We start from the raw sequence: 16,072 nt of genomic DNA on the forward strand, positions 1-16,072 counted from the left end.
TATGAGTTTTCGCAAATAAAAATTCAGTGTATTCTTATTTATATGTGCTACTTTTGTATATCTCATTTAATTTGTGATATAATTAATTATGGTATTTTTAAGTAATAAGACTATATTGTGGATATTGACCAGGAGATTGATTCTTTTGCTACATCCCATCATCTTTTTGTATATTGGGAGACACACCAGGGCTGATTTGGGTCTTAAAAGATGCAGTTGGGAAAAGAGTGAAGAAAATTTCTCAACTTTTTGTAGTCTTTCATAATATAATACTTTGGTTAAGACAATTTACTGTTGTATTTAATTTTGGAAAAGCTATATAGTGAGCTATCAGAGTGCTTCATTTGGCATGTGTATAAGCAGCACTGCATTGTTCAGTTGAAAATATCAGTAATTTACTACCACTCTTACTTCATAATATACCAGTATTGCAATATAGAGTCACCTTGCAAGGAAAGGGAAATGGGAGGGAAATAATAATAATAATAATAATAATAATAATAATAATAATAATAAGATGATGATGATGATGATTATTATTATTATTATTATTATTAAGTCTTAATGTGAATGGTGACACCAAAAGTGAAAAACCAGAAAAACAGGCCATTATTATTATTATTATTATTAAGTCTTAATGTGAATGGTGACACCAAAAGTGAAAAACCAGAAAAACAGGCCACACTTGAATTCTGGAAAAAATTGTGGGAAAATGCAAAGGACTACAACAAGGAAGCAAAGTGGATACATGACTTTGAGAAAAGCATTGGCAACAAACAAATGCAAGTATTAGAAATAACAACTGAGATGGTCAAAAATCGAGTTAAAAAGGTAAAGAATTGGACATCACCTGGAAAGGACCAATTACATGGTTTCTGGCTCAAATATCTGACCAGTTTACATGCAATATTGGCCAGGCAACTGAATGAAATTTTACAAAAGGGCCAAATTGATGAATGGTTGACAACTGGAAAAACATACTTGATTCAGAAAGATGCAACTAAAAGAACAACACCTGAAAACTACAGACCAATAACATGCTTGCCAACAACCTTCAAATTACTCACAGGCATTATTGCAGATAACATGATGGATTATTTGGAAACAAACAACATCTTGCCAATAGAGCAAAAAGGCAACAAAAGAAGGAGCAGGGGCACAAAAGATCAGCTCCTAATTGATAAAATGATATTAGAAAATTGTAAGAACAGAAAAACGAACTTGAATATGGTCTGGATTGATTACAAAAAGGCATTTGACTCACTGCCACATAGTTGGATCATAAAATGCTTAGAAACAACTGGCATTAGCAAAAACATTACATCCTTTACTGAAAAGGCGATGAAACAATGGAGAACTGAGTTGGCAGTAGGGAATGAGATCTACGGAATGGTTAATATCAAGCGAGGAATTTTCCAGGGTGATTCACTTTCACCTCTTCTCTTCATCATCGCAATGATCCCACTATCAGTAGTCTTAAAAAAAGTGGAATTAGGCTACCAAACAGCCAAAGAAGCTGAAAAAATTTCGCATTTACTATATATGGATGATTTGAAACTCTATGGAAAGTCAGAAATAGAAATCCAATCATTGACAAACACAGTCCGAGTATTCAGCACCGATATTTCAATGCAGTTTGGCATGGAAAAATGCGCCACTGTATCCATAAAAAGGGGCAAAATCACTGCATGTGAGGAAATTGAAATGCCCAATGGCCAATTAATTAAATGCAAAGAAAATGAAGCCTACAAATACTTAGGCATTCTGCAGTTGGATAACATCAAGCATGGAGAAGTAAAAACTGTTGTCAGGCGAGAGTACACCAACAGAGTTAGGAAAATTTAGAAATCTAAATTGAATGGTGGAAATACAATCAAGGCCATAAATACCTGGGCAATACCAGTTATAAGATACACGGCTGGTATAGTTAACTGGACACAAGCTGATTTGGACTTTTGGACCGAAAAACCAGGAAACTAATGACAATGCACTACAGTTTACATCCACGTGGTGATACTGATAGACTATATCTGCCCCGAAAATCAGGTGGCAGAGGATTATTACAAGTGAAGCAAACAGTTGAAGAAGAAAAACATGCACTGGCTGATTATTTAAAAGAAAGTCAAGAACATCTATTAATCGAAGTAAAGAACAAAAATCTACTGAAGGCCCAACAGATGAAACAAGAATACAGAAAAGATGTGATAAAATCAAGAATGGAGAGTTGGCAGAACAAAGCACTGCATGGCCAATTTCTGGAAAAAATAAAAGATAAAGTGGACAGTAAACAAACTTGGTTATGGTTAACAACAGGTACATTAAAGAAAGAAACAGAGTCACTAATCCTGGCTGCGCAAGAACAAGCTATCCGCACAAATGCCATTAAGGCCAAAATCGAAAAATCCTCTGATGATGCCAAATGCAGACTTTGCAAAGAAGCTGATGAAACTGTTGATCACATACTCAGCTGCTGTAAAAAAATCGCGCAGACTGATTATAAATTGCGGCACAATTCAGTAGCACAAATGATCCATTGGAATTTGTGCAAAAATGTTAATATTCAAACAGCAACAAACTGGTGGGAACATCAGCCTGAAAAAGTCACTGAAAATCAGATGGTCAAGATCTTGTGGGATTTCCGTATACAAACGGACAAAATACTGGCGCATAATACACCAGACATCACACTGGTTGAGAAAAACAAGGTTACAATCATAGATATTGCAATACCAGGTGATAGCAGGGTCGCCGAGAAGGAACATGAAAAAATCGCAAAATACCGGGACTTAAAAATTGAAATTCAACGACTATGGCACAAACCAGCAGTGGTAATTCCAGTGGTAATTGGCACCCTGGGTGCTATTCCAAAAGCATTGGAATTACATTTAAAACAGTTAAAAATTGACAAAATCACCATCAGTCAAATGCAAAAAGCCGCACTGCTTGGATCTGCATGCATATTACGAAAATACGTTACGACGTCCTAGGCCCTTGGGTGGGGCCTGACTAGTAACCAATGCCAAATCCGGCGAAACAACTGGCCGCTGTGATGCAATTGTATAATAACAACAACAACAACAATAATAATAATATGGCTTTTCACTGCTGATCAACTGTCGACATATTTATACAGTTTAAATATCTTTAGCTTTTCAATATATTAAGTAATGATTCTCAATCATTTCTTTTTTTATTTCACAGCTAAAGTATGTAAAGTGTAAGATTTATTAGCAATCAAACTTGTACCTACTTAAGGCAAAAGGTTAGAAAGAAGAAATCATGAGTTCAAGTGCCAACTTAGCTATAAAAGCCGGCTGGGTAACCTTGGTCCAGCCATTATCTTTCCTCCCCCCCACCCCAGTGAAATAAAATAATTGATTAAAGTGGGGGGGATCAAGTTTACCAACTTCTTCCGATTTAAATTTTTTATTGAGTTATAAGATGAAATAAGATACAATATATGAAAATAAATTGGAAAGCAATGGGGAGGAAGAGGGGAAGGAGAAGTGAGGAAGGATTAGGAAAAAGAAAAAGAAGCATTGACTTCTGACTCTGTTGCAGTAAAATAAGGCATTAACATCAAATCACATCTTTTTGTTTTTTCATAATAATATAAACTAGCCTTTTCTATAAGGATCTATCAGTTTAATCAATAAAATCCAAAATCAAAGTTTCATTCTTTTCCACATCAAGCACAAAGTTCAGAAACAGTCTCCATGTGGAAACAAAAGTACTTATATTCTTTTCTTTAATCAAAATATCAATGTTGCCATTTCAGCCAACTCCCATCAACTTCTGCAACCATTTGTCCATGGTAGGAATAGAGGTGTCCTTCCATTGTTGTGCATACAATAGTCTTGCTGCTGTCAACATATATAGTAACAAGGTTTCAAATTTTTTAAGGGCTTTTTCCATTGGATTCAAAAGGAAAAATTTTGGTTTCACCTTTATCTTCATTTTCAAAATTTTCTGTATTAAAAGATGAATCATACTCTGATTTTTCTTGCTTTATCGGATGTCTACCATAAACGATAAAAAGTCACTTCTTTACTTTTACACTTTCAACATTCATTTGACATACCTTTATACATCTTAGATAACTTATCTGTTATTAAATACCAGTGATACATCATCCTATAGAAATTTTTCGTTTAGATTATAATTTAATGTAAATTTTAAACCCTTCATCCACGTATTTTCCCATTGTTCGAGCATTGCATTATATCCCAAATTCCTTGCCCTCTGAATCACACAATCTTTTACATACTCATTTTCCAAATTCAATTTCAATAACATTTTATACATCTTAGTGGTACGTTCATCATTTCCATATAATAAAGTTTCCAATTTATTTTTAACAAAGTCAAATGCAGAACACTTTTTTTCATTAACAAACATGTAAATTACACACACACAAAACTTAGACGTACACCACATTTATACAATACAATACGAACAGGAGCTTCCTGTTCTTTATAATAGCAATTATCAATCGATACTGCTCACCTTTCTCCTTCTATTGTATTTCATTTGGATTTCACCATTCTTAACCCTCTTATTTTACTCATAACTATTATTTTTGAGCTTTGTTATATTCCTTCATTGATTTTTGTTTCTTTCCTCCATCCATCTATACTTTTTATCTTTTACTTTAGTTAGTTTATCCATTTCAGCACAATCCATAACCTTTCTTATTATTTCATCTTCGCTTGGAATTAATTTGTTTTTTCATTTCAGGGCAAAGGCAATCCTTGCCGCCGTAATTATATGTAGTATTAAATACTGGATTTCTTTTTTGTATTTCGTAGACATTATTCCTAATAAAAAAACCTAAGGTTTTCATTCTATTTTAACTCCTGTTATTGCCTCCAGCCAAGTTTTGATCCTTTTCCAAAAAATTTTAGCCTCCTCACAGGTCCACCATAAATGGTAATATGTTCCGTGTATTGATTCACATTTCCAACATTTTGGGGAGGTATTTGTTAAGATTTTAGCTAACCTTGTTGGTGCCAAGTGCCATCTGTACAACATTTTGTACTGGTTTTCCTTGTATGCAACTGATAATGTCATTTTTAAGTTTGTTCCCATTTTTAAAATTTTTCCCATTTGTCTAATTTAATATTATAGCCAAAGTTCTGTGTCCATTTTATCATTTGTTCTTTCACAATTTCCTCTTCCATTTTATACTTCAGGAGGAATTTACATATTCCCCCTGTTATCTTTCTATCTGAGCTTTGAATAATTTTATCCAATTCATGTGGTTCTGTTTCGATGTCATATAATTTAGTATCTTTCTTGTATTTAGTTTTGATTTGGAGGTAAATTAGCCAGTCACCTTTCATGTTCTGATCTGCCAATTCTTCAATTGTTTTTAAATTTCGCTGTCTATCAATTAAGTCTCTGTATCTTAGTATTTTGTTCAAATCTATAAAATTTTGGTGAGTCGTCCTTTATGTTGGTGATAGCCAATTTGGGATTTTCACATAGTGGTTTTTTTTTATTTTGAGCCATTTTTGCAATAACGCTCTTCTGATTAAATGATTTTGAAAGTATTTGTGCGTTTTATTTTTATCATCCCATAGGAATGTATGCCAGCCTGCTTGCAGATCATGGCCTTCTAAGGTCAAAATTCTTTTATTCTTTAGCTCTATCCAATCCTTCACCAATGTTATTGTTACTGCTGATGCGTATAAATCCCAATTTGGTAATGCTAAGCCTCCCCTCTCCTTGCTGTCTTGCATTGCCTTTAGTTTAATCCTCGCTTTTCGTCCCTGCCAAATAAACCTAGCGGTTATTTTGTTTAATTAATAGGTGCGGCTTGCAACAGGAATAGGATTCTTGGTAAAATATTCATTTTAATTGTTGCTATACGTCCCATGAGTGATAACTGAATATTTTTCCAATTTTCTAAATCTTTCTTTATTTGTATCACTAATTTATTATAATTATCCTTAATTGTGGAACATTTTGCCGGGACCCAGATCCCCAAGTATAATCCTTTCTTAGTTATTTGCATTCTGGTTGCTACTTCCAGTTCCTCTTCTTGCTTTTTTGTCATGTTCTTGGTTATCATTTTTGTTTTGTCTTTATTGATCTTTAGTCCTGCCACTTCACCATATTCTTCTAATTTTTGAATAAATTTCAGGCTGGATTCTAATGGACCCTCTAGAACAAATACTAAGTCATCGGCATAGGCTTGGGCCTTATATTCTTCATTTTTGAGTTTTAAACCTTTTATTCCCTGGACCTTCCGAATTTCATTTAATCAAATTTCCAAAGTTAATATAAACAGCAAAGGAGAGAGAGGGCATCCCTGTCTAAATGCAGAACACTTTTATTCCAATTTAAATCTTTCAGTTGTTGATAAGTAAACTAATGGCAAACATAACCTTCTTCTTCAAGGTCTTCCCTCAGCTTTAATATTGGGTTGCCATAGTTGAAAGAATTTTTTTTACCATATATCAACCAGTCCGGCTTTGCCATTTTGCCATTTCTTTTCTAAAGAAAGCTTCCTAGGGTGATACCCAAAGAGGTAACTTCTTAGAGAGCCTTGTTTTATATTTATTACAAACTCTTAGTACGTCTAACAAAATGATTATTAAACTCAACATTATCTTTACTTGTATCATACCATAAGTAACCATGCCATCCAAACCTTGATTTAATTCAAATAACAAAAAGTTTAAATATCTTTAGCTTTTCAATATATTAAGTAATGATTCGCAATCATTTCTTCTTATTTTAGAGCCAAAGTATGTAAAGTGTAAATTTTTTTAGCAAACCTGTACCTGCTTAAGGCACCAAGTTAGAAAGAAGAGACCATGAGTTTAAGTGCCAACTTAGCTATAAAAGCCAACTGGGTAACATTGGTCCAATCACACTCTTTCAGCCCAACTCATCTTACAGGGTTGTTTTCAGGAAATTGGAATAGGAAGTTGTATTGGATATGTTCACCACATTGAGTTATTTGTAAAAATAATAAAGACAGGATATAAAGAAATAAGTTAGCCTATTAGAGGTTAAATTGATTGTAGAATTGACTTTCAAGATACGAATAGAAATTCAAGTTGGAAATGGATGTGCAGTTTTAAAGAAAAAGATTTATTTGAAAATGGACCAAAGGCAGAAGTGGTATTAGCTTTCAATTTTGTTAATATTTATATGATATTTTCTCTTTTTAGTGATACCTTTTGCAATATTATAAGAATAGACAAGCCAAAGATATTCTGATGATAAATACTTCATTTTCATGTTCTTGAAGGTCAGGTATTTCCAATAAAATAGCAAATAGAAATATATAACATTTTAGATAGTTATTGCAAGTAAAGTAATTTTAAAAAAATTCAGTAACTTTATTAAGATTTATATGGCACTTTTACATAATCTCTTGATCTATGCACATTTGCAATTTTCTTATATATCTTTACCATAAGGATCATGTTAGCCTTTTATATGTAGTCATGTGCTTAAGCTTATTTAGTGACCCCCATTTCTCTTTGGACTTAATTCATCATTTTTTCTCAAGAATGTTAACTTGGTGATTTACATAAACTAGTTTTTCATAATTTAAGGTCTAGATAATTTGTTTAATTTGGGTTCATAAATGTAATGTGTAAACTACTGTATCCTTGCCCTAATTCCTAAGGCATATTAGATTTCTTAATCCTAAAATAACCTGAATGATGAAAGGGATGATTTACAAAAATTCTAAATCAAATTAGCATCAATAATTTCACTAAATATAATCCCTGCCTGTTGGTATCTTTATCTCCCAGGCCTTATCTAAAACATTAATTGGGTGTGTCTAATGTCATGTTCTTTTCTTCCTGCATCCCATGTTGTCTGTGATGGTTTATGTGGTTGGACTTTTCCCTTGGTCAGTATTTTTATTTCCAGGAGGTGTTCCCTCTTCTGGCTGCAAAACACTGCATAATGCAAGCCCATGCAGAGTACCATCAATCTGTACTGGCAAAGCAACAGAAGAAATTTGGTGAAGAAATTGCAAGATTGCAAGTTAGTTATTTTTTTTCATGGGAAAGAAATAATAGTGTCTTCAATTGTAATTGCACTAAGAAAAATCTTAATTTGTTTACTGAGATCTTATCTATGTAGATTAGTTCATAATTTTGCGAGCATTACTGTTTAATAGAGGCAATTGATAGCACCTAGAAATAAGTAGGACGTCTCAGAAAAATGAAGCATCCTGTATGAAAAATCTTGACACTTGGAAATGGGCAAACAAAGATCTCTAGATATTTCATTAGACTCAGAGTGGCTGTAAGAAATTTCTAAACAGAGGAATGTGTTATTTGTCATATTTTTTTGCTGCTGAGGACCTGAATTATTCATTATTAACTTAATTCTTCAAATATCATTTGGAACATTCAAAAAGCTACTACACATATTTTGTCACACAAAAGAAACAATTGTTCTATACTTGCTAATATAAATATTTGATACTCCAAACAGTTACATGAGTGACACAAATAAATAAACTACACAATAACACAAAGCAGATTTTATCTCCCATATAATATTATACAATACAATACTGTAAAATTATCCTCCAAGACTGCTGATGACAAATTATTTAAGGCATCAATGCACTTAGATACAAAAGATATCTGAACAAAGGGAAAAGTTAGGTTTTCCTGTAGAAAAGTCTAATAATTTAATCAAATATTGTAGATGCTCATAACCCAAAGTTCTTCGTCTTTTCTTTTGCTTTTTCAAGCTCCACAATTAATAAGAGCCAAGGTGGCGCAGTGGTTAAAAGCAGCACTGCAGGCTACTGCTAGATCAGCAGGTCAGCGGTTCAAATCTCACCGGCTCAGGGTTGACTCAGCCTTCCATCCTTCCGAGGTGGGTAAAATGAGGACCCAGATTGTTGGGGGCAATATGCTGACTCTCTGTAAACCGCTTAGAGAGGCCTGAAAGGCCTATGAAGCGGTATATAAGTCTACTGCTATTGCTATTGCTAAGGCATTTAAAGAAAATGAGATGAAACTAATCAGGATTCCCTATTCTGTGCCAGTTAAATTGATCAAGCACAATGTTTTGAGAGATGCTAAAATAAAGATATTTTTTTAATTAAATTTATTATAGCCACCTTGCAGACCTTGAATAGCTTTAAAAAAATCTGATGCTAAGTTAATATAATTAAAAACAAAAACAAAACAGCCTGAACTAAAAACATCCATTAAAAACATAGTGCAACTGCACAGTGCCCATTCTCTATAAACAAAATAACCCCCAGGCTTGAGACCAAAACCAGGTTTTAAGACCCTCTGTAATTGGTAAAAAACAAGCTTTGATCTGTACCTTAATCACATCTGCTGCTAACTATAGTGCTGACAACTTGGTAAAATTAGAGTAAGACTTGAGAACTATCAGCCATTATATCAGAGCTTTAATATTAAAAACTTTGATGGCTATTTGATTGTACTATATCTGCATTTAGATTGAACATTATTTATAATTTACTACCATAGATTTGCCATTTATTCATTTATATTTAACAAAAACTAGTATTCTATCTTGCTTATAGTTGATTGATCAAAAGTGTCATCCTATACTAAGAAGGTAAATATTGAAGTGCTGTTCTCATTTTATGGGAGTTTGGCACAAAAGTACAGCATTATCAGCATAAGTTATCCATCTATTACATTCAGTGAGTAAGATTTAAATTGGACATTTAAAATTGGTAAATCTCTGTTAGAATATTTTACTGCCAATGTGAAAGGCATATGATGTCCAAGTAATAATTGATTATTAAACGATCAAAATAATTTGTGAAACTTATATGTAAAAACTCTTTAGTACTTGGCCATTTATCATAGCTGGCATTTGGAAAACCAAAACAAAATTCAACAAAACAAAATGGATATGCTAGGAAATTCTGAGTAAAATATAAGTCAATTCATGAACAAAGCACTACTCATTATGCACACCACTTTTGTAATTTGACAACTAGTGATATTAATATGCAGAATATTACAGAAATATTGTATTTGGTTATTACAAAACTGTCTGTTTCAGATTGTTTTGTTTTTAATTTAGCATGCTGCGGATCTTGTAAAAACAGTGACATCTCGTTATGATGAATATGTAAATGTTAAAGACCTGTCTGACAAAATCAACCGTGCACTTACTGCTGCAAAGAAGGATAATGACTTCATCTATCATGATAGAGTTCCTGATCTTAAAGATCTTGAACCAATAGGAAAAGTCAGTCTTGTGAAAGCAACTCCCATTACTCTCCCTCTGAGTCAGAAATTTACAGGTAAGCGTGATTATCACTGCATTCTGATATTGGGCACATGACTTCAGCAATCCCATTCAGATTTTGGAATATAAAGTTGTTTGTGTTGTCTTTCTTTTGAATGTCAACCCAGTTGGAGTGGGATTAGCTTTACTTTTACTTGTATTTTTCAAATGGGAACTTGTTTTATTGCCTATATTAGTTCACCAGTATATTATTTGATATCATTAAAAAATTTTAAACTACCCATGTTTCCCTCAATGTACTTCTGCTTGTTCACAGCAGGGCAGGGGGCTGCTTGACGTGCTTGTGGCCAGTTGTGCAGGCTCTTAGGTAGGGTTTATTTTGGGGGGTAGGGCTTATATTAAATGCACACATAAAACATGATAGGGTTTATTTTTTGATAGGGCTTATTTTAAGAGAAATGGTATCTGTACAAGTGTTTGAAGCATTTGATATGTTCTTAATGAATACCAATTTCATTTTAAGTGTGCTTCAAAGAATATACAATATACAAATGAAATCTATAATCTTTCTTCTACAAAGTTTTAGTAATCCCTTTGTTTTAAAAACTGAATGTGAAATATTATCAAATAGGCTCCAAGTCTTCTGAAAACAGGTATGTAACATTTGCATTCTTGGTGATACAAGATCACTGTTACATGTCTAGCTTGCAATATGTGAGTTACTTTGATGACATTGCATTTGCATTAAAAGTACTGTAGGTTTCAACACATTCACATTAAAAAAAACCTGCCTTTACTCTATAATCCCATAGTTCAAATGTTTCATATGGTAAGAATAAAATTAGATTATCTTTAAATAATATCACTTGGAATTTTAAGTGGGAGTATCTTGAGGCGGTTCATTAGTTCAGTCCTCTTTATTCATGTTTTGGGGTATAAGTGAAACTACTAACAAGTTCACATGTTGATTCTTTGTAGATCTTGTTTTGGGCGGAAAAGATAATGGGGAGCATAAAGTCCAGTAATTTCAGATAAATAATGGTGAGAGAGCAAGAATATGAATCTGTTTTACTAATTATAGTGTTTTGCTTTATAGATTTGTTTGAGAAGATGGTTCCTATGGCAGTACAGCAAGCTCTTGCTGTCTACAACCAAAGAAAAGCAGACTTGGTTAATAGATCAATAGGCCAGATGAGAGAGGCCACCAATTTGGCAAATGGGTGAGATGATTATTTTGATGTCTGCTAGGTTCTAGAGAAATTTTGCATTAGCAGAAAAGGATTTGGTGGTGCAGTTGATAAATGTTGATATACTGTATTAATACCATAGTAAAGACCCTTTGATTTCAGACATTGGATTGGGAATGAGATTCTGATGGCCATTTGACCCGCTCTCCAGATAGTTACTCCTTCTTTTGTGTATGCCTCTTGGAACACAAACAAGAAAATCAATTTATAAAATAAAAGTCCAGTTTTTAAAAATGTCTCTTCAGATGGCTTCTTTGATTGGTATGCAATTGAAACTTCATATATAATTGAATTCCTTATACTCCCAATCAAAACACGTCTTTCTTAACAGTAAAGATGCCTGGTAATGTTTTGTTGATGTAAAAATTAGCATCGGCATAAAGCACTAAATTGACTTGTTTAAGCTGTATGTTTGTTGTGAAGTGACTACAAGATGGTAAACTGAAATAATGTAATCTCCTCTAGAGTGCTAGCATCCCTTAATCTTCCTGCTGCTATTGAAGATGTTTCTGGAGATAGTATTCCTCAATCCATTCTACAGAAGTCTAAATCAGTGATTGAACAGGGAGGTGTTGAAGCAATAGATCAGTTGATGAAAGATCTTCCTGAATTGTTGCAAAGAAATAGAGAGATTCTGGATGAGGTATGTTTGCAGTAATAATTGCATTCTTAAGAAATCACATGCCTTTTTCTTGGTAGAATGGGCAAATTTTCACATTTAAATGTTCATTCGTTAATTGATAGGGGTTGCAATATTTATTTAGTAGGAGAGGGAACCAGTTTAAGAAATATTAACCCTGATATTTTATTGTTCAGATAACACCTGGCTGATATAATTGCAAAGCATGGTATCTAATTTAGATATACATTATTTAGGTTTTAAGTTAATTCTTTGTTAAGTCACCAGCTTAAGTCGTATCTATTAATGGGAGATAATTTAAGCCATGCTGGCAACAATCCATTAAAATATGAACTAAAATTATTTTAATTGTTTTTTTTAAACAATGAAAGTCACTAAGGATATTGGATGAAGAAGAAGCAACAGATAATGAGTTGAAAAACAAATTCAAGGAACGTTGGCAAAGAACACCATCAAATGATTTATACAAGTCTTTGAGGGCAGGTAATATATTATTGTGTATTTGATCATTACATTAGGTTGCTTACTACATAGACATTTGCATGAATCTCTTTTTGTCATGATTTTTATCCCCAAATATATTGATACAACATTGAAGCAGGTAGGTAAGAGAGCACAGTAGAAGAAACATTCTGAGAACAGGAACAAACTTATACTAGGCTTGAATTTAATAGAGGATATGTTTAAGTTCCAATCTGAATTGATTACGTTGAGTCAGCATACAGATGGTAGATTTTGGCAATACAAGATGTTGATTAATTATTAGCTTATATAATAAATTGATACTAATGCTTTTGCTTTTATATTTCAGAGAGCTAGATATTAATTTATTTTGATCCTTGAGTATTCATAATGTAAAAATAGATAATAAAGACTTGCCTTAATAAATGATTATTACAATATTTTAATGTTGATTAATTTCAATTTTAGAAAAAAATAAAATATTGACCATTTTTATGCTATTATTTCCGGGAAGTATGTATGTATGTATGTATTTATTTATTTATTTATTTATTTATTAGACATATACCGCTTCATAGGGCTTTCAGCCCTCTCTAAGTGGTTTACAAATTTTTTTAGCAAATTGAGTCAGCAACTTGCCCCCACAGTCCGGGTCCTCATTTCACCCACCTCAGAATTTATAATTCAAGTGCAAACAGGGCTTGAATGAAGCAAAACATCAACTCAGAATAAATGGATTAAATATCTTTGCCTTCATTGGGTTCCATTTTTGGCTTTCTAATTTTTCTCAATACTATTCAAATGTTTGATAGTTTTTCAATATTTTAACAAGCACACATTTTTAAAAGTATTGTGCTTCCAATAACTTCTTATAGGATTTGATTTTAAAAATATTTATTTAAAAAACAACATCCCATTGACCAGTTTTTGGCAGGTGGTACTTAGTATAGATTAGGATCCTGAGATGAGAAATGAGGGTGGAGTTGTTTGTTTCAAGGTCTGTTATGCTATCTCAAATGTTTTGTTTTCATGATAAGAAAAATACTGTTTAGAAAATAGAAGCACCACCCACTCTGAAACTGGGTTATGTGTCACTAAATAAATTTGGATTTCAAATAACCATTCTTGTTCAAGTGTTAGAAGGAATTTTACCTTTTGTACTGTAGAATTTTAATTTTTGAACAAGCATCTGAATAGAAACTGTGTCTTTATAATGATTGCTAGTAGCCAAGGTGGCGCAGTGGTTAAATGCAGCACTGCAGGCCACTTCAGCTGACTGCTAGTTCGGCAGTTCGGCTGTTCAAATCTCACCGGCTCAGGGTTGACTCAGCCTTCCATCCTTCCGAGGTGGGTAAAATGAGGACCCAGATTGTTGTTGGGGGCAATATGCTGACTCTGTAAACCGCTTAGAGAGGGCTGAAAGCCCTATGAAGTGGTATATAAGTCTAACTGCTATTGCTATTGCTAGTAGAAGGCACAGTATGGTATCCCGGCTATATGACATCTGTCATAATTTAATAAAGCTTTTAAAATCCACCACAAAGATATGTGAAATCATGTTTTCCAACACTGGGAAGAATATACTATAACTGACCGTGACCCAATCAAATTCATGGAACTACCAATTTAACAAAGTATTGGTAACCAATTCACACAATCAGTTCCCCAGAATCCAGGAATATTGTATTTTCAAACTAATGGAGAGCCAGAACAGAAGTGTATTCCTCCTTAGCAGATGAATTGTAGCAACATTTTTGTGCCAAGAGATTATTAGGAAGAAATGTAAAGACATCAAGGAAGTGTTACCTTAAGATATAAGTAAAGTAAAATAATTCAATTTCTAAGATGCTCTAGTCATTTTTCCTTTTATCTGATTAAAGAAACTTTATGAGAATATTGCTTACTTGGTTGTAAGTAGTTGATAAGGGCTTAACAATTCACTGTATTGCTAATTAGTAAGATGTCATATTTTAGCTGCAGATTTTTCTTTGGGCTTTTTTTTATAGAAGGAACCAATTTCCGTAATGTACTGGATAAAGCAGTACAAGCTGACAAACAGGTTAAGGAACGATACCAATCTCATCGAGATACAATTTCATTGTTATCTAAATCAGAACAAGAACTTAATGCAGCCATTCCATCAGCAAATCCAGCAAAAACAATACAAGGGAGTGAGGTATGAATAAAAATTTTTAATGATTACATTTATTGTGGGGAAACACCAATTTAAAAAAGGAATCAAAGCATTTGGAGATATATGCAACACTAATTCTTGGCCAACAGAATTCAAAAGAATCTTGGTTTAAGCAAGGCTATAGGCTATGTACCTTGTATATTATGTAAGAATAGTAAAGAAAGCAATATAAATCATAATTGTAGCATCTGATAATATGGGAAGACTCTATTTTGAAACACTTCGAAATTCCATTTTACAAACTGGATACCATGCTTTCCTCCCTCCTAATGATACTAGGAACATGTAACAAACAATATCTCTTATTATACCTATAAACTGGCTCCACTGAAGCAAAGACATCAGTCTGGATCCTCTTATCTGTTTTCTCTTTCTGTACACTCACCACTTGCCTACTTCTTTCACTGTTTCTAAGCCATGCACATATATAACATATTATTAACCTCACACAGTGAATAGTTAGATACTCTAGTTGGTTCATAATTATCACTGTTTGGTTTACAGTTGTTTGATCTATTAAAAATGAGTTTTAAAGATCAGAACCACAGTTTAGGAATACTGCTTTTATAGATTCATCTCATAATTTTGTAATGTGTAACTAGAAGTCAATAGTAATGCAAAGGAATGCATGCGTGTGCACACACACATGCACACAGTCTAATGGAGATGTTTTTTATGTATTAGCTTTATATCTTACCTTTTCAACAGCTCACAGTTGCACACTAGCACCCCTGCCTCCTCAAAAAACAATCCTATGAGGTGTGAGAGAAAGTGACTGTCCAGTTAGCTTTTGAGGCTTACAGGGGGAACTTTAACTTAGGACTGCCGGTTCTAACAATACATCACACTGGTTCTGTTTATTCTCCAGTGCGCTGCTTGGAGAGTCCAAGCGTGGGTTAACACAGCCTATCTGCCCTTGGACTGAGTAATGATTTTCTTGACCACGCCTCCCTTTGCCTCTCCATGTTCAGTTTAAAAACTCAGTCCGCCCGTAGGGACTGTTTTGGGAATGCTCCAGTCCAAGGGTAGATAGACTGGGGTTTCCCAACCGAAAATCTGACCACTCAAGCTACTTCCATCTTAAATACATCTCTAAATACTTCTGCAAGGCTGAAGAGCTGCATTTGAAGGCTTCTTTATACTGAGAGGGGCCAGGCCTTTCATTCCGCGGATCGCAAGCGGAGCGGCGCATGTGAGTCGCTCGTCCAGATTCAGCTGGCAGAGATAGGGATGGGCAGATCCCTTGACGATTATTGCTGATTTCTCCGGTTTCTCAGCCTACGAGGTGTTCCTCGCTTCTGA

The 16,072-nt window shown here is 33.7% G+C and overlaps 1 protein-coding gene across 1 annotated transcript in view; it reads left to right on the plus strand.

The window, feature by feature from the left end:
- PDCD6IP (programmed cell death 6 interacting protein) overlaps positions 1 to 16,072 on the plus strand; it is a 79,385-nt gene that overhangs the window by 33,154 nt on the left and 30,159 nt on the right. Inside the window, exons 7-12 of the mRNA XM_032234698.1 lie at positions 7,882 to 8,013; positions 10,060 to 10,282; positions 11,324 to 11,447; positions 11,940 to 12,117; positions 12,486 to 12,597; positions 14,583 to 14,752. Of these exons, the coding sequence (XP_032090589.1) occupies positions 7,882 to 8,013; positions 10,060 to 10,282; positions 11,324 to 11,447; positions 11,940 to 12,117; positions 12,486 to 12,597; positions 14,583 to 14,752 (939 nt within the window). The remainder of the gene's footprint in view (positions 1 to 7,881; positions 8,014 to 10,059; positions 10,283 to 11,323; positions 11,448 to 11,939; positions 12,118 to 12,485; positions 12,598 to 14,582; positions 14,753 to 16,072) is intronic.

Source organism: Thamnophis elegans, chromosome Z (assembly GCF_009769535.1).
Source record: "Thamnophis elegans isolate rThaEle1 chromosome Z, rThaEle1.pri, whole genome shotgun sequence".
NCBI lineage: Eukaryota > Metazoa > Chordata > Lepidosauria > Squamata > Colubridae > Thamnophis > Thamnophis elegans.